The sequence below is a fragment of the Asparagus officinalis genome, chromosome 5, assembly GCF_001876935.1.
Source record: "Asparagus officinalis chromosome 5, Aspof.V1, whole genome shotgun sequence".
NCBI lineage: Eukaryota > Viridiplantae > Streptophyta > Magnoliopsida > Asparagales > Asparagaceae > Asparagus > Asparagus officinalis.
Genome location: NC_033798.1, coordinates 4,751,870 through 4,777,756, shown reverse-complemented (window position 1 = coordinate 4,777,756; position 25,887 = coordinate 4,751,870). Strand labels below are relative to the sequence as shown.

The 25,887-nt window shown below is 35.8% G+C and overlaps 3 protein-coding genes across 6 annotated transcripts; 2 read left to right on the top strand and 1 right to left on the bottom strand.

Annotated features, from left to right (window-relative positions):
- LOC109841253 (1,4-dihydroxy-2-naphthoyl-CoA thioesterase 1) lies at positions 1,105-4,114 on the top strand. Its single transcript, XM_020410163.1, has 3 exons — positions 1,105-1,776; positions 1,870-2,061; positions 3,799-4,114. The coding sequence occupies exons 1-3, from the start codon at positions 1,627-1,629 to the stop codon at positions 3,943-3,945; spliced, it is 489 nt and encodes a 162-aa protein (XP_020265752.1). The 5' UTR covers positions 1,105-1,626; the 3' UTR covers positions 3,946-4,114.
- Positions 1,899-18,829, bottom strand: LOC109841251. 4 transcript variants are annotated; one of them, XR_002247212.1, is made up of 6 exons: positions 18,512-18,829; positions 16,697-16,747; positions 16,477-16,610; positions 16,275-16,395; positions 8,294-8,422; positions 4,021-4,535 (listed from the first exon to the last, which is right to left on the bottom strand). XR_002247212.1 is itself a non-coding variant. In XM_020410161.1 (5 exons), exons 1-4 carry the CDS (start codon positions 18,788-18,790, stop codon positions 16,320-16,322), a joined length of 540 nt encoding a protein of 179 aa, XP_020265750.1. In that variant the 5' UTR covers positions 18,791-18,829; the 3' UTR covers positions 1,899-2,031; positions 16,275-16,319. The 4 variants fall into 4 exon arrangements, 3 of the variants coding, with proteins under 3 accessions (XP_020265750.1, XP_020265749.1, XP_020265751.1); XM_020410161.1 differs by lacking the exons at positions 4,021-4,535; positions 8,294-8,422 and adding an exon at positions 1,899-2,031; XM_020410160.1 differs by lacking the exon at positions 8,294-8,422.
- Positions 20,540-21,760, top strand: LOC109840177. Its single transcript, XM_020408720.1, has 3 exons — positions 20,540-20,552; positions 20,707-20,840; positions 21,332-21,760. The coding sequence occupies exons 1-3, from the start codon at positions 20,540-20,542 to the stop codon at positions 21,758-21,760; spliced, it is 576 nt and encodes a 191-aa protein (XP_020264309.1).

Genomic DNA, 25,887 nt, shown 5'->3' with positions numbered 1-25,887 from the left:
TATATATATCTCATTGGTTGACCAAACCAATTTAAATTTTGATGTTATTTCTTATTGATTGTGAGTGTTTACATAAAGGACGAACAAATGGTCGATTCCGTCAGTTTTCATTGTTTTCAAGCAAACTGAACCAAACCGAACCGATCTAATACTAGAACCGAACCGCACCACAACTAGTGTTCTAGCTTCGATTCGGTCGGTATTTTTGATTCGGTCTCTCATCTTGAGCGCAGATGCAACGGAAGGAAATGTATAGAAGAGAGAAATCATAATAAAAATTTAAATAGATGGGTGTAATTTGAAATGTCTGAGAAAGAAACGTGAGTTTACTCGGTTGGAAAAGCATGTAACCCGACCCGGTCCGAACTGAGTGTAAAACCGAACCGAATTGCTCAAAAGCGGAAGGTTTCGATCGGTTTAGCCGGTTAAAACCAAAATTTCCTCGTTTAATGGGTTGAAGCCGAACTTTGCTCAGCCCTATGTTAACTGCACATAATGCAGCTTCTAGCCAGTAACTAATGGGCCCAATTCTGATGAGACGACGGCCTACATCCACAAAGACTATACATACACTTGTGAGCCAGTAACAATGGGCCAAATCCTAAAACAAAAGGCCTAATTTTGAGCCCAGCCCATTTACTTGCCATAGTCTTCCATCGTCTGCTGGTTATTCCCGATTCGCCCAAGACGTGATACAGATAAGGGTTCTTCTTTCTATGGGTGCAAATATTTAACAATCCATATCCGCTTGCCAATCATGAATATAGATAGGAATGTAAGTATATCTTGATAAGAATAACTCATATCCATATCCGTTAAAATCGGATACGGATACGAATATATATGCGGATACATTTGTGAATATATATTCAGATAAAACGAAATAATATCCAAAAATATATAGTTCGTATGATAAAAAAAATCATTAATATGTTTGTTATATATGAAAAAGCTAAGATTGGATCTCTTGGTCATCAAAATTAGTCTCAAATTCATTAATTGAATGATTGAAACAATTATAACTGTATGAACAACAATTTATTCAGATATTGATCCGGATATTTCACTACAAAACGATATTCATAACCGTATTCTATTGATTATAGACTTGAGTAACCATACACGTTTCCTAACGCACGCGATTACGGATATACATGTGGTACCAGTATGGCTTTGCAGCCCTAGTTCTTTCTTATTTGTTCTCACTGAACCGATCAAATGCCTTCCAGCAACAAGCTCATTCGATGGAACCCGGACCCAGTCAAACTGCACCAAACCCAAGTTACCCAACCCTACCAATACAAAATCAATCCAAAAATTTGGATCCTAGCCATGTTCATAAATTCAATAAGATACTATGGAGGGGCGACAAAAAAAAGCTTCAAAAAAATGGAACAGCCAATGGAGAAAGAGTCCGTCCCGTATCTACAGAATCCACAACCAAAGCTACAAAACTAAGTAAGCGAAAGTGAACTTCACCTGCCAAGCAATTATTGAACAGCCTTATCCCATATCTTAATCTTCACCAGCCGGTGACCACACCTACCACACCTAAAATGTGAAGGGAAAAAGGAGGCAAAGAATCAAGGTGCTTCTTCAATAAACCATTTCACGCGCACAAGAAAGATGTCTGCTGCGACTCCGCCAACGGCGGCGACGATATCAGAGGCGACAGCAGCCCTCGACCGCCCGCTCAACGCGATTGGCTTTGAGTACGAGCTCATATCGCCGCAAAGAGTCACAGGAAGGCTCAAAGTCACAGAGATATGTTGCCAGGTATATATGAAAGATAAATATATGCTAGCTAGAAACTTTACTCTTCTCCGTACATAGGCTGAGCGCTGTCCCTGATTGTTTTCTATGATTCAGCCTTTTGGCGTGTTGAATGGAGGAGTTTCGGCGATGATGGCAGAATCGGTGGCGAGCTTGGGAGCGTACGTGGCGTCCGGGTTCAGGAGGGTGGCTGGGGCTCAGCTGTCGACGAACCACATCAAGGCGGCTCTCCTGGGGGACCTTGTGCAGGTGGAAGCCCTGCCGATTCAAGTAGGAAAAACTATTCAGGTAACGTGAAAAGTTTCACCGATTTTTTCACTTTGATACCCTAAAGTTTCAATCCCATTGCAGTTTGATACCCCTAGATTTTCTACGATACCCCCATCAACAGCTGCCAATAGAGACATCTGGTTGTTTTTGGATGTCTAGCAGCTGGGTAAAATGGGACCTAAACATAAGACAAATTTAACAGAGAATCTAGTAAAGTCTTGGATGGGGGGTACTAAAGTGAAATTGAGTTTAACCTTTGGAGTATCAAGGTGTTGGAGAAAATACTCTGGGGGTGTCAAAATGGGTCACAATGTGGTACCAAATTAGTGAAAATAAGCCCAAAGTGAATAAATCACCTTCTTCTTTCCTTGTTGCTTGGGTGGATGTGCAGGTGAAAGTGTGGAAGTGGGTGAAAGATTAAAGCAGTTATCAAACCTGTAGTAATCAACTTCGGTGTTGATGGTAACCTAACACCCACTCGACGCCAATTCTTTGGTTGGTCATAGATATTGGCATCAACATCTTTCCTCAGCTAACTGAAAATATCGCAGCTCTAAATTCCATAATGTCCGCTGCTAGGACTAATAAGACCATTTAGGCGTTGGAATAAATTAATTACCTTCCTGATTTGCCCAATTCATAATCTATCAAAAAGACATAAGGGACCACTGTCTTACTTTCATATGCTCCAGTCCAGATGTTCAGGCTAACAATAGGTTAAGAGAGAAAAACACAAAATGCAGAAGTTTGCGCAAAATACAGTCCATAGTCGAAACCGAAACATGCCTCAAAACATTCCATCACCTCCAAAATCATAGCCTAATAATCAAAACAAATGAAAGAACCTTATTTGTGCTATGCATTACTGAGCTCTAAATGGATTTGTAGAAAAATAGAATAGTTACACATAGCGCACCATGGGAATCCAGGATGATATTGTTGTTAGATTTACTCGTCCTAGAAGAAGAAGGTTCACATCGGCAGTCATCGTCACAAAATACCATCCTAACTTTCACAAATATGAACTCTTGTTTAGTTAATGTCAGATCATACAGAGAATGAATAACTAGTGAAAATATTATCTCGTTTGCCGCATTATCAAGGATCAACTGATAGCCATGTTTTCCTTAACTTTCACAGAGAATAGTGCTAGTGAGCTCTGCTCTTCCAAAATCTTGCTATTTGACACTGAGAGCATCAAACTTATTTCATTCACTACAAACGCCTCAAATACGAGACAGATTGGTCCTTCAAACAAACCTGATTGCTATTCTGTTACTATTAAGTACAAGAAAAAATTTCTTAAATTTTCAGTTCTTCTCAACTCCATTCAGGGTATCCCAGACTAAAATACAGGTTCCCCAGCATCTAGTTCTAAGAATCAAGCTTCAAGGCTTTTACAGTTTATATACCTCCGCAAAAGTTTGACTCATCCACCTTAATTTGACTTAAACTATGGACAATTCGAGCCAGATAAAATATTAACCACTGAAGACCTTTGAATAGTAAAAAATAAATAAATAAGAAAAGATTGTCTTCATTAACATAATATTTCTATCGCATTGGGTTATTTACAGAAGATATATGCTTAAGTTACCAACATATAGTATAGTTAATCAAATTGTTTCTCCGGGTATCCAAAGGTACGGCTCTACCTCACAAATGTTACTTTATGGCAACTTTATATTCCATTTAGTGCTTAATTTCGAAACATATAGTTACTTAGCTAACATGATGATGGCATGACCTATAAAGGTATGGGAGGTGCAGCTGTGGAAGATGAATCCTTCAGCGAAAAAAATACTGCTCTCAACATCAAAGATTACTTTAGTATCAAATCTTCCAGCATCAGATGACATGAAAGGCTATGAAGAAATTGTCAGAAAATATGCGAAGCTTTGACGCTTGCAGCTTACCATGCTCTCTTCTCTCGTTTATGGGCACAGTCCTAACTTATTATCGTACAGAAAGGATTGGTTTTTTTTTTTTTTTTTTGAGTGAGAACATTTAAACAGCATACACTCATGTATAAAGTTTCAATCTTAATACATATTGGCCCCTTGAAGTGCAATGGTATTATCTTTATTTGTACTTGAGAGAATGATGTTCAGCTATTTCATTCATTCACTCACTGCAAAGTAACGATATATCTACTATGCATTTATTCTTAGATAAGCCCCTCAATAACACTACTATGCATTTACTCTCAGATAAATCCCTCTGTACTATCACCCAATTATGGATAGACCGCCTCTAGTTCTATTGTTGCAGAAAGACCCCTAAGTGAAATTTTTTTTACTATTACAGGAAGTTTATTTTTCAAAGAAGATTTTTCCGTCTCTGACGGTAATAAGACTTATCAAAGTTTCACTCAGAAGGCCTATGTGCAGCTCCTTGATTTATGTTGTCCACTGGAGGTAAATGCAGGTCCTGAAGCCTCTACTTTGGAGCTCTTCCTTAATCAAGGAGAATTTTGAAAGGTTACCCTTAGCCTGCACAAGGATGAATTGGATGATTAGTAAGGGAGGTTTCTCCACCCACCAAATATTCTTGATATTTTCCATGGACAAATTTTCAAAACAGTCCTGTTTGGACATTTAATCTTAAAAAACGATCTATTTTGAATTTATTTGCAAAAAACGACCTGGTTTCAGCGTCAGGGCTGAAACCAGGTCGGTTTTTGCAAAAAAACAGTCGAAACTTCACGGGACTTCAAGTCCCGTGAAGTTTAGTCACAAGTTAGTGAAGCTTCTAAACTTCACGGGACTTCAAGTCCCGTGAAGTTTCAAAAATTCATAAATGCCCAAACTCCACGAGACGTAATCTTCGGAAGAACTTCACCGAATTTAAAAAAAATTGTTAACACTGCATCCCTCTCTCTCTCTTATTATTCACTCATTTATCCTCCCTTTTCATTTCATAAATCTCTCAATTTCGAAGGGGGGAGAGAGAGAGAGAGAGAGAGAGAGAGAGAGATCTCACTCCATCCGTCGCCACGATGATCACTTCGAGCAAGCTCAAATCCGTCGATTTCTACAGGTTCGATCCAATCTTCCCTCTCAGATCTCAATTCCCCCTCTTAATCCATCACCAGCTGATCGATTCCGCTCTCTCGAGATCCTAGGTTTTTTAATTTTTACACAAACTTTTGTAATTTTGTCGCTATTACAGTTTACTTTAATATGCGCGTTCGGGATCTGTACTTTGATTAATTTATTATGAAGAACTCCTCGTTCCCCTTCATCTCCCTCCCCAAAACAGCAGCAGATCCATTGAATCTGGGGAAGAAGAAGAATGAAGGAAGATGTGCAGGCCTGGCCTTCTCTCCGTTTCATTAATTCCCTAGGAATTAATTAATTGGGGGAAAGAGAGAGAGGATTGGACAGTGAGTCAGTGACTCAAAGCTCTTCAGCTGTGAGAGGACAACATTTTTCTGATTTAGGGAGGGTGAGAAGGGGAATGGGGGAGTGAGCGGAATGGGGTGGGAACTGCACGTAACTTCAGCTTTGAAACTCCACGGGACTTGAAGTCCCGTGAAGTTTCGGAACTTTTTTTGCAAAAACCGACCTGGTTTCAGCCCTGACGCTGAAACCAGATCGGTTTTTACAAATAAATTCAAAATGGGTCGTTTTTTCAGATTAAATGTCCAAATAGGACTGTTTTGAAAATTTGTCCTATTTTCCATCTTGTTTCCTCAACTACAAATTGGCACCAGCCAATGATGCATTAGGCATGTGTTTGAGGTCCTGTGTCTATAATAGACTAGGAAGATATGTATTTCAATGGAAAATGGAAGGGTTTAAGAACTTTTATCCATTTATCAGGAGGTTACGAAATATAAACAGTAATTCAAAAATGCAAGAAATGATATGTCTCTGTATCTAGGAGGGCTTGAACATTCCATCGATTAATTGGTTTCAAACTCACACAGCATTTAAAATGGATAGTGCTAAATACTACAAATCCTACACTGCATTTCTAATACAAGAAAGAAAAGTGCAGGATCCTTCGATGACTCGTAAAGTTTGGTAGTAATTTAGTATGAATGACCCTACAATTTTGTTTTTTATAGCACAAAAATTGGAACGTGTATAGTTATCACTACTCTTTTAAGTCACTCTCAATAGTTTAGAGACAGACATGGATGTTCTTGATTGGATCAACTAGATTCATATACATTTCTCTGAAAAAGGAGAGCAGTGGTAATAAGAAAGATAAGATATCAAACAAAACTAGTTTGTACTATTCTCTTGAACATGGATATCTTCATAATAACCTCTCAAGTCCTTTAATTGGCATCAAATTAGTCCTCATAATTATATTAAACTACCAATACTTGGAATATTCGACGTATTCTAACTTGAGAACATTCCTCCAGTACAACAAAACCACCAAAGAAGAATTCTCATAAAAACCCTGACCTATTTTCCCTCTTAAAATCTCGTACTCTCCATTCACTGAGAAGAATCATGGTAGGTGACTGTTCAAGACTAACAGATAAGAGATAACTGATGGAGAAGGAAAATGGTCTCACAACATTCTTAGTTAAATTTAATGGAATATTTGGAATATTTTGAGTACAAGTGGTTTAATTTATCTAGAACGGACCAAATAAAATGAGGCTTAAATGACTTGAGGACCAGTATAGAAATACAGAAAGCTGAAGGACCTATATGAAACTAAGGTTAATATGAGGGACTATTATAAAAAAACCCTAAAAATAAAATAGTAATGACAGAAAGTAGGAAAGTGAAATGCAAGAAGTTGTGTGTGAATTTTGATGAATGGTGGCGGAGGATAACTAGTGTATTAGCAACAATATGAGACGCATAAAAATATCAATTGCACCAAGCAAAGTAATAAACATCAAAGACGATGTAAATAGATGCAAAAGACCAAGGAAAAGAAAGGCAGTTCAGTGGCAAATATCTTTGATAAACACAAGATCCTGAAAAAGAAATTTTTTTAAAACTCAGACGTGGGATGTAATATATGAATGTATAAATGAACAACCTTATGAAAGGTAGATATGCATGCGCGTGTCTATGTTAATCAAAGTAAAGATAGTAGACTATAAACCTTTACATCTATATAACTTATTATTTACAAATGCAAGGTACGTGTAACACCTGGAAAATGCCATAAGTTCTTAGGGTAAAAAACATGAAACCAACGTTTTGAGGGTAAAGGTGATGATAAACATAACAAGGTTTTAAATATTAGCCGATAATCCGATATTATCCCCGAGTTATTGGTTTTGGGAGCTTTCCGATAAGATATGTTGGAATTTAAATCGATTATCATTTTTTAGGGTTTATCGATGATAATGAGGCGATAAAGGTGATTATCGGCTGATATTAACAGCTCTAAAAATCAAAATTATCAGGCCACACTATTGGGTTGTGATTTTGGGTAATGGGCAATTTTTGAGTGAACTTAAAACCTGACTCCACCCGTTCTTTACAATAAAACTTAAACCTGATTTTGTAGCCCTAATCCTCTGTTCACTCTCCCCTTATTTGTGCGGTTGTGCCCACTGCCCTAATCCTCTGATCTCCGTTCCTCTTCGGACTTAATTGACCTCAACGCTATCGACTTCACCATTTGACGCTGCTCTCTCATCGACGTCAACTACATCAACTCAACGACTTTGACCGACACTAAGCTCTCTCCACGACACTATCATCAACTGATTGACTCGACGGCGTTGACCGACGTCGAGCTCTCCATTGATGCAGAGCTTTCTCCATCCATCGACGTCGAGCTCTCCATCAACGCCATCATCAACTGTGACTTTGACAGTTCGACTTGAACTCTCTATCGACACCACGCCCTCAACACAACTTCTGAAGTTGTAGCAATAGGTAATATTCACTATTCAGTTAGTTTTTTCCTCTGATTATTTAGTGAAGGTTGAGAGAATGAAAGAGGGGAGTATGGTTAGATTACAATTTGGGGTATTATATTATATATATACATCATACGGTCTATCACTCCGATAAATACTACTTATCCCCGATATCCCTGATTTCCGCTATATGATAAGGATTTTGGCCGTCCGATAAATCCTCGATAACCAATATTTAAAACCTTGAAACATAATAGTAAGTGCCATGAAATATTAAAGATATGAACTTCTCTACGGATTAAAAGTTTTAGTATAATATTAACGGTGTACCCTAATTGACAGTTCAAGCAACATTCGTCACAGAAGTACTTCAAAAGTTTGAGGAAACTTGACTAGTATTACCATAGTATGATGTGAATAATGGACAAGCTCAAGATAACAATGCACAAATGAAGAAACATTCAGGAAGATTGACATTGATCATCATCTAGAAGCTGGATTTCTGCTATGGCTAGTTATGAAGGTAAGTGCCTGTTTAGACAATTATGATAGGAGTCAGAAATAATAAATTTACATGTATGTTAAATATCAATAAAGAGTTCCACATGAGATAAGAGGTGAAGTAAAAGGAAAAAGTGTAAATAAGAATCCCACAACTAGGAGATATTTGTATAAATGATGCTCAATTCTCCAATGATGGTAAGGTAATACAGTAACACTCTATGGCCTCATTAGCAACATTTTTATGGTTTCAATTCAATGCCCAGCTATTGACATATTGACACCAAATATCGAAGGGAAGACCAAAGAAAAAAAGATAGATTGCAGTCTACAAAAGTTTATAATAGCCCAAAAGCATTACAATCCTGTCTTCAACTATGAGGCTGATACACATACACTGTCCGATCCTGACACGTCAAGAACGCTTCCATTACATCACTTCACTTAATGAAAGACTTGTATTCCGGGTCAGGGGAATGGACTTTTTTTGGGGGGGATTTCTCCTAGTTTGATGTCACTTCCGTTAGATTTTCAAGGTGAGGACCGATTTTATCAAGTATCAACTGTGGAGGCATATCCATCTTTTACAAATACGAGGGCATTTTCAGAATCCTACAAATTAAGCTCACACAAACCATAGGAGGGTCTTCTTTTGAATATAGTATAGAAGCTTTCCTTAGGGCCCCTTCAATTATGTGATTTTCAAGGGCTTAACCCATGATTTTTGTAAATCTACATTTTTTTGGTCCAATGGCAAATAAATATATTTATTTCAAAATTTATGATTTTCACGGGTCATGACCCACAACTTTCGTCAATTTTCATTCATTCCCACCCAACGGCAATGAAGCATGCATAATTCAAAGTTCAAACCTCACGATATTTTTTATCGTTTTTGTAAGTTTTGACCCAATGACAATTAATTATGCATATTTTAAAAATCACAATTTTTAGAGGCTATAATCACGATTTTCGTCTATTTTCCTTTGTTTTTATCCAATGACAATTAAGTATGGGTACTTCAAAAACTTCATGATCTTCATAGGCTATAACCCATGATTTTTTATTAATTTTTATTTGTTTTGACCCAATGGCAATTAAGTATACGCACTTCAAAATTCACGATTTTTATAGGGCATAATCCACAATCTTCGTCCATTTTTGTTCACTTTGACCGGATGGCAATTAACTATACTTATTTCGAACTTCCCCATATTTTTGGACATTTTCATTTGTTTTGATTGGACGACACTTAATTATCCATATTTCTAAATTCATGATCTACAGTTTTTATTCATTTTCATCGTTTTGACCCAATAGCTATTAAGTATGTGTATTTCAAAATTTGCAATTTCATGGACAATAATTCACGATTATTTTTCTTTTTTGTTAGATTCAACCGAATACAAATATACAATTATGTATGGCACTTGAAAATTCGACGTTTCATGACCACTAGCTCATGATTTTGTTCATTTCAACCCAATGGCAATTGTGAAAGCATATTTCAAATTCATGTTTTCATGGGTTATAACCGATGGCTTTCTTTCATTTTCGTTTCTTTCAACCCAATGACAATTAGGTATGTGAAGTTCAAAATTCACAATTTTTAAGGGTGATAACCCACAATGTTTATCATTTTTCTTTGTTTTGACCTAATGAAAACTAATTGTCCATACTTCAAAGGTCAAAATTTTTGACCCTTTTATTTTGTTTTGACCCATGAATTATGTGTGCTTCAAAATCCATGATTTTCATGGGCTACCCACAATTTTGTCAATTTTTATTCGAGTCAACCTAATGCCAAATAAGTATGCTTACATCACAATTTTTTATTTCATATGTTAGCCTATAATATTTGTTAATTTTCATTTGTTTCAATTCAATGCAAATTAAGTATACACACTTCCAAATTCACAATTTCTATGAGCTATATAATCCACAGCTTTCGTGTGTTTTTTCATTTTGACCAATAAAAATTAAGTATGTGTATTTCAAACTTCATGATATTTTTGAACTTTTTCGTATGTTTTGACCAAGTGATAATTAAATATACATACTTCAAATTTTATAATTTTCATGGACTATATATATAAACCATGATTTTTTTTAATTTTCTTTCGTTTTCACTTAAAGACAACTAAACATGTGTACTTCAAAATTCACGATTTTCATGAGCTAACCCAAGATTTTTGTCCATTTTTGTTTGTTTAAACCTAATAAAAATTATATATGTTACTTCAAAATTCGCGATTTTGGGATATTTGAGTCATGATTTTTTATCCATTTTCGTTTGTCTTGACCCAATAACAAATATATATGTGTATTTCATAATTCACGTTTTCATGGTCTACAAGACTACAACACATAATTTTTTAATTTCGTTTATTTGACCTAACAATAATTAAGTATGCGGAGTTTAAAGTACATACTTTTCATGGGCTACCCTAAAATTATGCCAATTTCATTATTTTTGACCTAATGGCAAATGGGTATGCATATTTCAAACCTCGTGATATTCTTTCCACTTTAATTCATTTTTGTCCAATAACAAATTAATTTTGCGTATTTCAAAGATCACGATTTTCATGGGCTTAACCCATTATTGTTGTCAATTTTTGTTCTTATTGACCCAAGGACAAATAAAAATCTCAAAATTCGTGATTTTCATGAGCTATAACAAACCATTTTGTTAAACTTTGTTTGTTACAACCTAACAACAGTTAAGTATATGAACTTCAAATTTACGATTTTCATGGGCTAGGCCACAAATCAAGTATGAGCAGTTCAAACTTTGCGACATTTTTTTGACCAGTGACGTTCATTTTGATCCAATGACAATTAATAATGCATACTTTAAAATTCACAATTTTCATAGGTACTTACAGTCTATGATATTGTCTTATTTTATACGTTTCAACTCAATGACAAATTAAGTGAACTTCAAAATTAGCGATTTTCATAGGTTAACCCATAATTTTTGTTTATTTTGATTCAATAATAATTAAGTGTATATACTTCAATAGTCAAAATTTTATGAGCTTACATAATTTTGGTTCATTTTTCGTTCATTTTGACCCACTGACAATTAAGTATGCATACTTCAGACTTTGCATATTTATGACCATTTTCACTTTGACCCAATGGAATTCAATTATATGCAGTGTTATCGAGGCGCAAAGCGCAATGCGGGGCGCAAAGGTCCCTTACGCGCACCATGCGCAAAGCGCACAACGAGGCGCGCGCCTCACTAATTGAGGCGCATAACTCAAACTAATATTTGCCAACATCATAAGACAGAAACATATAAACATATTAGTTACCTACATCCAAAATTATGAGAATATCAACTTAAATCATCAAATTATGCTAACTGAATTTTTAAAGTAATAAAAAAGATACAAGAAACATGTATTTAAATCATCAAATTAAGTGATTAACAATTATGAGCATATGTTTATAAATTGTCACATAAAAGACTAAGAAATATAATTAACAAACATGACTGTTCATAATTTTCTAGTTAGTATTCTTAATTGATATTTGCTACTTAGCATGAAAAGATGAAGAATGAATGTAACAATTACATATTTACATGTTTATAATTTGCTAGTTAGCATGCTAATTAGAGAATGAAGTTACAATTAGCAAACAAGTATACTAAATTACTAATTATTGTTTCCTTTTTATAGGTTAAACATGAAAAGATGAAAATAGATTAGCAACTAGTAAGAAAGAGTATATTACATGATATAAATATGTAATTATGTAAATTATTTAAAAAAATAGAAGAAAGAGTATGTTACATAACGCAGGTGTGAGGCGCGCGCGAGGCGCACGCGAGGCGCGAGCGAGGCGCAAGTGAGGCGCACGCGAGGCGCGCGCCTCGCTGCGTGCAGCGCCCCGCCTCACGTGCGGGGCGCATTTCCCCCAGGCCAAAGCGCCCCGCGCCCGGGGCGCGCCCGAGGCGCGCGCCTCAATAAGCCTGATTATATGTATTGCAAATTAACAATTTCATAGGCATGCAACTTTTGTTCATGTTCGTTCGCTTCGGTCCAATGATAATTTATTAAGCGTACTTCAAAATTCGCGATTTCACGAGCTATAAACCCAATATATAGACCATCTTTTTGTAATCCCAATGACAATTATGTCTGGATATTTTAAAATTCATGAATTTCATGATCTAACTCATGATTTTTATCATTTTTTGTTTCGGACAAATAGCAATTATATATAAACTTTCACTTTTTATGGGCTATAATCGATGAATTATGATCGTTTTCATTTGTTTCAACCCAATTGGAATTAAGTATACATAACTCATAATTAATGATTTCATAGGCTATAATCCATAATTTTTGTTAATTTTTTTCTTTTCAGCCTGATGGCAATTAACCATTTCAAACATTTGGACCTAATGTCACTTAATTATGCCTATTCAAAATTCTCACTTCTTATAACTTACGATTTTTGTCCATTTCTTATTCTTTTCAATCCAATGACAGTCAAGTACGTCATTTCAAAACTTGTGATTTTGTGAGCTAACCCACAATTTATTTCCTTTTTTGTTTATTTCCACCCAATGGCAATTATGTATGGTGACTTCAAAAGTCGCAATTTCGTTATCTCTACCTCGCGATTCATTTCAATTCTCATTCATTTTGACCAAAAGGTAATGACATGTGTATTTCTAAATTTGCAATTTCATGGGTTATATTCTTAGTCATTTTTGTTTGTTTCTATCAAATGGCACTCAAGTATGCATAGTTAAAGATTCACAATAGTCACCGGCTATAACCCACGACTTTTGCCACTTTTGTTCTTTAGATACATCAGAATTCGCAGTTTTCATTCGGTATACATGATGTATTTCAAATTTTGTTCATTTCAACCGAATAGCAATTAAGTATGGGTACTTTAAAATTCTAACACATGACTTTTATTAGTTTTGCCCATTTCGATCTTATAATAAGTATACGTACTTCAAAAATCAAGATTTTCATGGGCTAACCAACAATTTTCACCCATTTTATTCATTTAGATCTAGCGGTAATTTATACGAACTTCAAAGTTCGCGATTTTCATGGGCTCCAACGATTTGTTTTAATTTTTATTTGTTTCGATTCAATGTCAAATATTTATGGGTACTTTGAAATCACAATTTTCATGGGCTATAACCTGTGTTACCCCGACACAGCAATTTTGACGTCGTACCCATGTCGAGTGCGGTTTGGGTACGTTTCCACATCCAAACGGAGGGGACACGGGAGCAGCTCATTTCCCATGTGTCGTGGGAAGCTCAGAGATCAAAGACGAGGTTGGGGAAGCATCGACGAATGTCAGGGAAGCTTCGACGAGGTCAGGGAAGCATCGACGAGGGTCGGAGAAGCTTCGACGAGGTCGGGGAAGCTTCGAAGAGGAACAGGGTTTCGGTAACGAGATATTCTCGTGGCGGCGTCAGGAGAGAAATGGGATTTAGGGTTTTCAGTTAAGTTGGGTTTGGGTTTCCCCCTTTTTTTTTTTTTTTTTTTTTTTTTTTTTGAAATAGTTGGGCGGGCCGTTTAAGCGGCCCGCTTAGCTCTTTTTTGATGCTTATGTGGAATATAAAGTCAAAGAGTTTACTTTATAATTTTAAGCAATGAGCTTATTTCTCAATTTGAAATTAAACATAATAAAATTGCTATAGTTAATATAATTGTTAATTTTTAATATATATATATATATATATATATATATATATATATATATATATATAGATAGCGTCCCCGTACCCTACTTTTTACAAATTTGCCATGTCCCGTACCCGTACCTATATCAGTACCCGTGTCCATACTTGTACCCTTACCTATGCAACCTAGACTATAACCCAAAGCTTTTATTACGTTTGGTTCATTATGATCTAATAACATTTAAGTATATATACATAAAAAATCACGATTTTCATAGGCTTTTATCTACAATTTTCGAACATTTTTATTCGACACAATGGTATATTCATCCATAAAACTTTGTGATTTTCATAGGCTATAACCCACAATTCTTGTTAGCTTTCTTTCATTTTGACCCAATGGAGATAAGTACATGTACTTCAAAATTCACAATTTTCATGGCCTATAACTCACATTTTTCATCCATTTTGAGCTAATGACAATTAAGTATACATACTTTAATATTTACGATTTTCATGGGCATCCACAACTTTTCTCAATTTTCATTTATTTCAACCCAATAGCAAATAATTATGAGTATTTCAAAATTAGTGATTATCATGGGATATAACCCATAATTTTTGTTAACAATAGTAATCAAATACGTGCTTCAAAATTCACAATTTTCATAGCTTTATAACCCACAATTTACTTCGTTAATTTTGACCCATGGAAATTATATATGCATTTTCAAGCTGTTTGACTTAGGGTATAACATATGATTTTTGTTAGTTTTCGTTCATTTTGATCCTATGGCAATAAGCATTGATACTTTAAATTTCACAATTTTCATGGGCTATAACCCATTTTTTTGACCATTTTGTTCATTTTAACCTAATGGCAATAAGAATGCGTTCTTCAAATTTTCGCCAGTTTCATGGGCACCCACAAGTGTTGTGGATAACTTTAAATCAAATGATTATGGGTACTTTAAATTCCATCATTTGTATAGGTTATAACCCATAGGTCTTGTTAATTTAAGCTTGTTTCAACTCAATGATAATTAAATGTATGTGCTTTAAAAATTCATGATTTTCATGGCCTTTAAAGTTTAATCTACAATTTTCGTCAATTTCCATTTTGACCTAAGGGCAATTATGTATGAATACTTCAAATTCATAACCTTTTGATCCAATGACACTTAATTATATGTATTTCAAAACTGACATTTTCATAAGCTACTCATAGTTTTTGGCCATTTGTGTTTGTTTCGACCCATAGTTTTTGGCCATTTGTGTTTGTTTCGACCCAATGGCAAGTATATAGGGATACTTCAAAGTTCATGATTTCGTGATCTCTAATTCATGATTTCTTCGATCCAATGCAATTAAGTATGCTGAATTTACAATGCACAATTTTTGTTTCAATCCAATGCAATTAAGTATGCAGAATTTGAAATGCACGGTTTTTATGGTTATAACCCGTGACTTTTCACTTGCAATTATTTTGAATTATGTTTCTTAGGTGCTATATATTGTAATTAAAAGCAAGAGTAGCAATATCTGATGCCACATCTTGCCACCAAATTACATAGTTAGCTTATAAATTCATCAAATCCTACTCCTAAGGTTTACTTTTCTCTCAACTTTCAGAGATGTGGTTTATACTAAACTAGTATGAGCCCCCAACTCATAGTTCATGGAAAATTGACAGATAGATTTTCCGTACTCAGTCCCTTCTTATCAAAACAAATATGCATTAAGCTGTGACGTTCTGCTATCAACTTCTCTCCTGAAATCATATCATAAGAAAACTAGTGTCTTGTTAATTTTTGATGCAGAGTGCCTTGTTAATTAGTAATACATCTCTTTATCAACTTTTGTTGCTTCAGTTCACCCCATGATGAATAAAACTTCCTGTTAAAAATGTCAATGGAAAACGATATTGTATAAGCTGCATTATGAGAATAGAGGCTGGTTTTAGTTTGCACAAGAGATAGTCATATGAAAAAGAACAAAGGCAACAGAGCAAGAGAATAACAATAAATCAAAGAGGCTTATTGTTAGGAAACAACATAAAGTAAAGAAGCCACAATATAGATCATTAGAGTCCAAACGAAAAAGGATATCAGGACACATGAAGTAACCACAAATATTTTGCCGATAAATCATACATATTACATACATATATACCCAAACGAGAACCAATGCAAAACACGGAAAGAGCAATACCTCATATAGTAGACACCTAAATATATAGGTCAGTTTATAATGAGATCAAATTCTTCCTCCATGAGATCTTCGTTTACTTGCTCGAATTTTCTCTCCAGACTGACTTCCAGATATTCTTTGCCTTTCACATTTTAAAGAAGAAAGAAGAGTAAATCATTATATGTAACTGAAGCAATCCAGACGCTGAACAGAGAAATAGTACCTCAGGTATTTAAGCTGGCTGGTCAAATCATTAATCTCCAAGCTCGAAAGCTTTAACGAAGATAAAGTTCCAGGTACTTCTTCTGAAACTACCTTTTTCAGTTTGTCCATAGAAATAGCTAACTTTCTAAATGCCTGACACAGAACCATAAGCATCAGTGCAAAGTAAAGCAGCATTACAACTAAACAGAAAGAGACATGTAACCCGAGAATTTTCTCACATTTAGAGCAGGAAGAGAGACAAGTGCCACTGAGATAAATGATCCCATTGCCTGCAAGAAAAATCCATATAAATAAAATGAGCATCCAATTATTTAGCTATTATATACAACAAATTTGATTCGAGAAGAAGACCAGATCAATCATAGAAGTAACAGAGCTAGGATACTGGGAAAGAAAATGAGAATAGCCACAAAAACAGACAGTTTAATTTATTTAGATGGAGAAGGAAAGGATGGTTTAATTTAAGTCGACATTTGTTCTTAAATATATGAGGTCATTTTCGGGCCTTCAATTAATATAAATAGGCAATAAGAAAGATACAGCACATATTTACTTTATAAAGTTAAAAAACCAACAATCATGCATAAGAACATCACTTAAGCCTGCAACTGAGACATGATTAGCATAGGTACTTAATAAATCGATCAAGTATCACATGACATGGACCGAAGCACAAAATAATAGATGAGGCACTAATGCCGCACAGGTGATTCAACCACAGTTCTATTTGAATGATGAAAATTAGAAGGACAAAATGACCATTTCCCCCTTAAAGTATTGATGAACTCTCAAGTTGTCCCCCTAAAGTATCAATTTACCTATTTTCCCCTTAAACTATGTATATATGCCCATTGCGATCATTTCGTGAGTCTAAACTCAAATATTTAACAGATTAATGATGTGAACTTTTTTTTCATTTCTTGTATTTTTGCAATCTAAAAATTGATTTTTTTTAATTCATAAAATGGGTTAAAGCGAAAAATTGGGTAAAAAGGAAACAAACTATGTGAATGCGATTATGGTACAAAAAATTTCCATGGTCAACCATATCACTGGTTCATATCGATATTTGTGACCTTTGTATTAAGTTTAAGTAGCTCTGTTAAAATGATAATGCCAATACATTAAGTGAAGTGGCATGCACGAAAGCACAAAGTACACAAGACTCGACCTACCTCCTCTAGAGAGAGGATCTTCTGGAAAGACAGCCTGGTGTCGTTAGTGATGTTCCTTGATTGGTTCACCCAGGTAGTTAAATAGTAGGGTCTATTCTTCAATGCAAAAGTGTTATCATCGCTGGGGAAAGTTATCAACAAAATCGATGACGACAAAGCCTTTATCCCAAAACTTCTGAGATCAGCTACATGAATCCTATTCTTCAAAACAACTCTACTTTGGGTCATCTCCTCCAGTATTATCATATCCTATATTATCGCATCCTTGTTAATTTCTTCTAACCTCTATGTCTCTTTGCACCGTTAGCTACATTATTATTGCTGGGAAGGTTATGTATGTGATATTCATGAAGTGCAATCTCGGATTGCGGACTAAGATGGGGGTGGTATCATCAGCATAATTCTAGCTAACCAGATCATTAGTCCATGGAATGTTCTCTACTTCGTGAATGGATCCTCTTTGGACCACCTGTCCTTTTCAGTGGTCTTACCAAGGATATGGCTGTTTAGAACGCGATAACACTATTAACATACTGAAAAAACTAACCAATGACCATATTAACATACAATGAAAGTGCCCAAAAGCGCACGATGCAAGATTGCTACCATTAACCTATTCACACGTACACCTAACAAGCAGCTAACCGATTTTTTCTCTTCTTCAAAATTTTAACTCCAACAAAAAAAAATCCAACTTTGACCATTTTCCCCTCAATAATTAGAATAGAAAGGCTGAATAGTTCGTGAAACGTTATCGCATTCAACAGTCCCTGAATCTAAACACGAAGTTACTTTTTAAATGTCAATTAATAGTTCAAACTGAGAAGAACAGTCTCGAGAGTAGATGGCGATGATTACCAAAGACACGACGAAGAGGAGAGAGAGAAACCCTAGTTCCGCATCTCGACGAAACCCTAGGTTCCTATCCATCTGGATTGGGGAAGGAGATTGTGACTCACGGTGAAGGACCGCATCTGAATTTTCCATGGACGGATTGAGCTTTAGCGTGGGGGCACTGTGGGTTGCGGGTAGAGACAGTATGATAGGACCCGACCCGATACGTCGTGCAAGGGTCGGAATCCGGCGTGGAGAGCTCGTCGTAGGTCGGAGAGAACGGAGAGAAGAAGAGGGGAGCATCGAGAGTGACGAAGAGGAGAGGGAGACTTTTAGACCCTCGCAGGAAAATAGGGGTAAATTTCACTTTGGGGTTTTTGCACATAAACCCCCTGAACTTTGTTATGTGAAACATATCCAAAAAAAAGTTTATATGATCAAAGTTTGCCCACGATCATCTCAAAATAGGTCAACCATCCGTGAGCCACATGACCCATGAGGTATCTTCGAATTGGAGCTGAAGGTTCTAATTACTGTATAATAGTTTCGAATGAAACCTTGGATTTGCACAGAGTAAAAACAATTAGGACAAAATTTTAGTAAAATGAAAGTTTATCAATTAAAGTCTAGAAACTGCCTTTGTATAGAGCGGGTTTGGGCCACTATCCACCAAGTTTGAATGACCGATTGTGACATTGCTCCTCAACTTTATACAAAAATGGCAGCCATTTTTTTGTTGGATTTTTTTTGGTAAAAACTGCTTTCCAAAATGAGTTTTCAAACTATATATATATTAACTACAAGTACTTTTCATAAATGCTTAGTAGCCCAGTGGAAAGTTTATGTTTTGGTGTTTCAGAAGGTCCCGTGTTCGAGGCTTGTCAACGGCAAGCCGAGAAGTGTTTTATTTGAATTAATCCCTCATAAGTTTTAGTGGGTCATGGGCTGTGGGCCAATGGGCCGGGGATTGGGGCTAATCGGGCTGAGACGCTAAGTGGCGCTTTGTTAGGCGTACTTTACACTTCGCACGAGCGTGATCCTAGCGTTCTCGTAGTTTGACGATGTTCGTTCGTTTGACGAGGTTCATTTGTCATACGAGGTTTGCCTATTTGACGATGTTCGTTCGTTCGACGAGGTTCGTCTGTCATACGAGGTTCGCTTGTTTGACGAGGTTCGTCTGTCATACGAGGTTCGCTCAATCGACGAGGTTCGCCTGTTTGACGATGTTCACTCATTCGACGAGGTTCGTCTGTCATACGAGGTTCACCTGTTTGACGACGTTCGTTTGTCAAACGAGGTTCGTCTGATTTGCAGAGACGTGACCCTCGCATTTCGTAGCAACGCGTCCATTGATTGCCTCGTATTCAGCAGTTACTGCATGCAGCAATTACAACAGCATTAAGAGCAATTTAATGCATTGATGTTACAATCTTAATTGTCATTAAGAATTGTAACAGTCACATTAATTACTAGTGACTATTGAGCTGGCCTTAGAGGCCTATAAATAGCGCCCTTGGGCAGCTCTTGGTTAGAAGCTGGAAAACTCTCTCGCGAGCGTGGAATACGAACATCAGTATAGAATACGAACGTCGGAATACCCACGCGAGCTTGGAATACGAACGTCAGATTGACGTTGTTGTTGTGCTGTTGCTACAGAAACTGTGCCCGCGGGAACCCTAAAACCGAAAGGTTCTGAGATCGAGGAGATCTTTTGCCTTGACCGAAAGGTCTTATAGATCAAGGAGATCTTGACAGTACTGGGTTGATACACACCAGAGTACTATATTGTTGTTCCTGGAAGCAGTTTGGCCTTGGGATCCTTGCACCGGAGTAGACTAAATATTGCTTTAAGCACAGCGTTTCACAAACGCACAGTAGTTAATTAAAATTGTTTAAAATAACAGCACGTCATCCTTCACTGTTTAATTCCAGATTTAACCATAATTTCCAACAATCTTAAAGCAATATTTCAGATCTACTAATGGATCTTGTGAGGACTCTTGGAGTGGACTATCTCAAGTTAGAAAACTTTGATAGATCTAACTTTAACGCATGGCGTCGAAAAGTGATTTTTGGGATGCAACTCCTAAAAATCTACTATGTGTTTTCTGAGGAGAAACTTGACTTTGAAGAAGACTCAGAGTCTGAAGCCTCTTGAGATAAAGATGATCATTTCTGTAGGAGTTATCTCTTTAACTTCCTGGCTGATCATCTAGCAGATGCTTACACCAATAAGCCCTCTGCAAAGGAAATCTGGAATGTTCTGGAGGAGCAATACAAGGATGAGGAGAAGCTTTCCAAGTCTCACCTCATTGACAAATTTCTGGACTTTAAGTTTGAAGATGACACTGAGGTTTGCCTCAAATTAAAGAACTCGAAAAGCTTGTTATGAAGCTGAAGGATGAAAAAATCAGTCTTTGTCAAACCTTCATTTTTGGTACAATTGTTAACAAGCTTCCTCCATCTTGGATTTCGTTCTCCACGGACATCCGAAGAAGGAAAAGACATGTGACTTTATTTGATTTGAAGAGGTTCATTCGGATCGAGGACGAGATTCGGACTCGCATAAAGAATGAGCTCGTAGCTAAGTAGAAGGTGTCTGCTAACATAGTGGCTATTAATTCTAAGAAGGGTACCAGTTCTTCTAAGAAAAAAAAGTCTTTTAACAAAAAGAAGAATCATAATCCGAAGAACCTGAATGTTCAGAAGAAAGATTTCTAGAAGAGCGGCAAATGCTTCAATTGTGGGAAGCAAGGACATTTTTCCAAAGACTGCAAAGCACCAAAGAAGGGAACAATACACAATGTTAATCAACTTGACAATTGTGTGGCTATGCTCTTTCAGGTGATAACTCCCAGCAAAGTCTCTGGTTGGTGGTTAGATACAGGTGCTACTTGTCATGTCTGCTCCAACAGAGATTTATTCTCTTCCTATGTTGCTGCCAAAGAGAACGTATCAATGGTTGGTCGTTCTGTGGTTCTTGTTCTTGGAACTGGGACTGTGGTGTTGACTCTTTCTTCAGGGAAGACTCTCGCATTGAAGGATGTGAAATATGTTCCCTCAATTACCAAAAACTTAGTCTCTGGAAGCCTGCTGTGTGACGCTGGTATGAGGCTGGATTTCCAAGGAGGAAAGGTTGTGTTATCTTTTAAGAAAATGTATTTTGGCAATGCATATCGTACTAATGGTATGTATAAGATCGGTACTACTGTACCTAACTCAGTTGTAAATGAAGAATCCTCTTTTGCTTACTGTTTGGTAGAAAATTTGTAGTAAATAAAATGAAAGAAATTTGATTTGTATTCTCTCGATCTTAATTACAATTTGGATTTCCGATTACAAAAGAGAGGATAATTGATCTGAATTCTCCCCTTTGTTTAAATCTGGGTTCTTCACGGTAGCGATGAGATGCCTCTCTCGAATACTTATGTCGAGTTTGCTTCGCGTTGACGATCCGAACGTCTTGTTTCACTAGAACGGTATCTTCTCCTCACGATTTGACGCTGTGGAGGACTTGCGTGGTAAGTTTGAAACTCTGAACGAATTAATAACTCAGAGCGAGTTTAAACTCTTGTAAAAGAGTTGATTGATCTTAACCGTAATTGGTTAGACAAGCCAAGCATGAAGGTAGCCCCAAGAATCTGTTACCGAGAAGATGATCTGAAGAAGCCAATCTCTAAATCTCCAAGGTCCTCCAAGATCCAAAGATATCCTCCCCTCTCTCCGCCTGATTGCCCAAGCCGAAGAGCCTCTAACTAAACTGATTTAATTTTCAGTTATTTATAAGGGATTAAGGGGTGTAACCACCTCCTTAATCCGCTCCTAAGTGGAGGCGGAAATCCCTCAGATCATGGGGAGAAAACGATTTCTGGAACCGTTTAACTCGTGTTTGAACGAGTCAAACGTAGGTCCTGCATTCTGGAATGAAATCTGTGTTTAAACACAGTGTTTACGAGCTGCGTTGGGCAACAGATGGAACCTGCGTTGGCAGCTATTAAAGCTATGTTGGCAGCGGTTAGAAGCTATGTTTGGCAGCGGTTGGAAGATGCGTTGGCAGTAATTAGATGCTCCGTTTGGCAGCAGATGGAAGCTATGTCTGTAGCATTTAGAAGCTGCATTTGGCAGCGAATGGAAGCTACGTTTGCAGCATTTAGGAGCTGCGTTTGCATAGCTTTGACTCTGGAATGAGGCCACTTGTGCTTCACCTCTGGGATGCAGGGATGAGTCCTGCATCTTGGATTGAAGAGATCATTGGCTTGTAATCTCTTCTGTCAGAACGTCGCGACGATCATTATTTAGTAATCTTCGCTTTAGCTCCTTGAAATATAAGAGTCGTCAGATTGCAACTCTCATTATTGGTTTTGAAGACCATTGATCAAAGCTTTTATCGGTTATCGTGAAGGTCGTTGATTTGTAACATTTATCGATCTACGTGAAAGTCTTTAAATTGTAGCCTTCTGGAAGTCGTTGAATTGTAACCTCCATTGTTGATGTTTGATGGGGATAAGCTATCTGTTGTGATTTTTAGACAGCCTATAGAACCCCCTCTAAATTTTTCGAAAGTTCGCGGTTGATTGGGACGAATTTTCGGAATACTTTGGATCTCAACTCTGTTCTTGGAGCTGTTGATTCCTTATCATAAAGGAGTTGTTCTCTGCAACTGATTCGAAGGCATCTTGGTTGAAGGGATTTTCCACACAGGACCTCCATTCAGCTGATGGGCCGACAAATATTCATAGGATTTTTGGCAAACTCTCAGCCATCAACGGATTTGATAAGCCTTTACCGACTACCATTTGAGTCGGACTAGCATGTAAATTATTTGAATCTATTTCACATGTAATGTTGTGCTAAGAGAATGAACTCTCTTAGACTTGATGTTATGATTTTGAATACATAGACTTTGTCATTTTCATGGGAAAAGACTAACCGGTAATGCGTATTAGGCATAGACTTATCTCTATTTAAGGATCGAGATAAAGTCCCCCAGACGTGGATTCTGGTGTCTTTTTCACGACAAAAGACTAACCGGCAATGCGTGTTAGGCGAAGGCTTTGTCGCTGTTTCTTCATGTGTTATGTTTTCACTTGAAACACTGAAAGAAAGTTGGAAGTTCCAGAGGTGTGATGTTAACTTGACGGGTTTGTGGACCTATCGCTCAATTGAAGACAATCGATAAGTTGATTTTGTCAAAGGTGTGATATTAACATGATAAGAAGAATATTACGATCTGGGCAATTTTAAGGGCCTATCGCTCTATTGGGAAAGTCGATAAGTGGATTTTATCAGAGGTGTAGGATTAACGTGACAAGAATTTGTTGCGATCGGAGCAACCTTGAGGGCCTATCGCTCTATTGACGAGAGTCGATAAGTTAATTGTCAGAGGTTTGTATATCCAATAAGAATTCATCAATTTATCAACTTACTCTTACTTAATGGAATAATATTTAAATTCCAAGGGTGTTTTTGTCTACCGAAAGATTTTTTTTCGAACTCGTGCTTTTAAAGGGAGTATGATATGATATGATGGGTCTAATGAGACAGTTCATCTCAAACTAAACTTAATCATACTCCCTTTAAAATCACGAGTTCGGGAAAATCTTTCTATAGTCAATATTACCCTTCACTATTTTAAATATTTTATTTATATCTTAATCTATCCTAATCATAATTATATCCTATCCTAATCCTATGTGAAGTATTTATAGCTTAACAATTTAAAAAATAATATTAATAAAATATATAACACATCTTCATGGTATTATTTTGTTAAGATAAAGAAATTATACATAGCTAACGTATTATAATACATAAAGTATTGTAAAAAAACCTAAATTTTTTTAAAATTACACAAAATACCCTGAAAAGTTTAAAATTATAAAAACTATCCCGACGTCTAAAAACTTAAAACAAAAAATATGAAATCAAAAAATTAACAATTGTTTGCAAAGAATTTAAAATTTATAGTTAACATCTTCATATCTCAAAAATTTTAGAAACATCCTCAAAAGTTCAAATTACAAACAAGCACCTGAAATTCTAAAATTTTAAAACTTACAAACAACATAGATGAATTCAAGGAATTACCATAACACACCTGAAAATTTCTGACATTTTAAAACTTAAAATAACAAATATAAAATTAAGAAATTAATAACAGCCTTCTAAGAATTTAAAATTTTTAATTAACACCCTCAATGTCCCAAAAATTATAGAAATACACTTAAAAGTTTAAATTATAAAAAACAACTCCGAAATTTTAAAATTTACAAATAACAAAAGATGAATTAAAGAGATTACCCTCATGCACCTAAAAAATTAAAATTTGTCGAAATTAACCTCAAAGTTACAAAAGTCGTAGAAAAAACTCTTTCAAAATTTAGAAATAATAAAAAAATCTAAAATTTTAAAATTTATAATCAATACACATCAAATCTGAAAACTATTGGTAGACCGCTAAAATTTGAATTTTTTAAAAATTAATCTATAGTTTTAACAATTGTAAAAAACTACCTCAAAATTTTAGAGTTGTAAGAAATATCATGATATTTAAAAATTACCACCGACACATGAAACATAAAAGTTATAACTACCAAACTTAAAAGTAATTTTTAAAAATACTCCTAAAATTTTAAAAATTACAAATCACACCCTTAAAGTTTAAAACAATAAAAAAGGTTGAAATTTTAAAACTTGGCAAAGAAAGTGTAGTTGCTAGGTATTCTTTCATTAAGATATATATATATATATATATTCCAGTTTAGAGTTTATTATTCCTTTTTAGCATCTAAAAGTAGTCTAAGTTGATGCTGGTAAACAAAAGTAAGAATTGATTAAAAATATTCAGATAAGGAATAATTTTTTTAAAAATATATGATAGCTTTAAAATTATTGTCATCATATAAATCAAAGTAACTGCGTGTAAAGGAAGTAAAAGAATTAAAACAAGAGAATAAATATATTCTCTCACGACTTGATGAAGATAATGAAAGTAATAAAATATAGTTCAACAAAATGAACAGAGTGAAAGTGAAAATGAAAATAATGCTCTGTTGCAAATATTGCAACAAGTTACCTCTCAAAAAGAAATGTTATCCATCATAAAATGTTTCTCTAAATTCAGAGATGATATTTTAAATCAAGAATTCTTATTAAGAATAGATTGTAGTTCTGCAAAGAGCATTATTGAAAAGGATGTGAAAAATCTAGTTTCTAAGCAAATCTTTGCTAGATAACAAGCTGAATTAGCCATGTATCAATTTAAAATTGAGTATATTAAAGGTGACTATAATCATCTTCCTGATTTTTTAACTCGTGAATTTTTACAGGGTACAAATGAGATGGAGTAATCCCTCTTTTTTAGGGAGGGGGAGAGGAGGCCCAAGCCCAACTTCTAGTTC

Bases quoted from the DNA above. Each gene is read 5' to 3' on its own strand.
- LOC109840177 (XM_020408720.1), top strand. The intron at 20,841-21,331 runs GTTTGCCTCAAA...ATGCTCTTTCAG, and splicing joins AGTTTGAAGATGACACTGAG to GTGATAACTCCCAGCAAAGT.
- LOC109841251 (XM_020410161.1), bottom strand. From the start codon at position 18,790: ATGCTCCCCTCTTCTTCTCTCCGTTCTCTCCGACCTACGACGAGCTCT. The intron at 16,748-18,511 runs GTAATCATCGCC...TTTTTCTTGCAG, and splicing joins TCCTCTTCGTCGTGTCTTTG to GCAATGGGATCATTTATCTC. The intron at 16,396-16,476 runs GTACTATTTCTC...AAAATGTGAAAG, and splicing joins AGCCAGCTTAAATACCTGAG to GCAAAGAATATCTGGAAGTC.
- LOC109841253 (XM_020410163.1), top strand. From the start codon at position 1,627: ATGTCTGCTGCGACTCCGCCAACGGCGGCGACGATATCAGAGGCGACA. The intron at 1,777-1,869 runs GTATATATGAAA...TCTATGATTCAG, and splicing joins TCACAGAGATATGTTGCCAG to CCTTTTGGCGTGTTGAATGG. The intron at 2,062-3,798 runs GTAACGTGAAAA...TGACCTATAAAG, and splicing joins AAGTAGGAAAAACTATTCAG to GTATGGGAGGTGCAGCTGTG.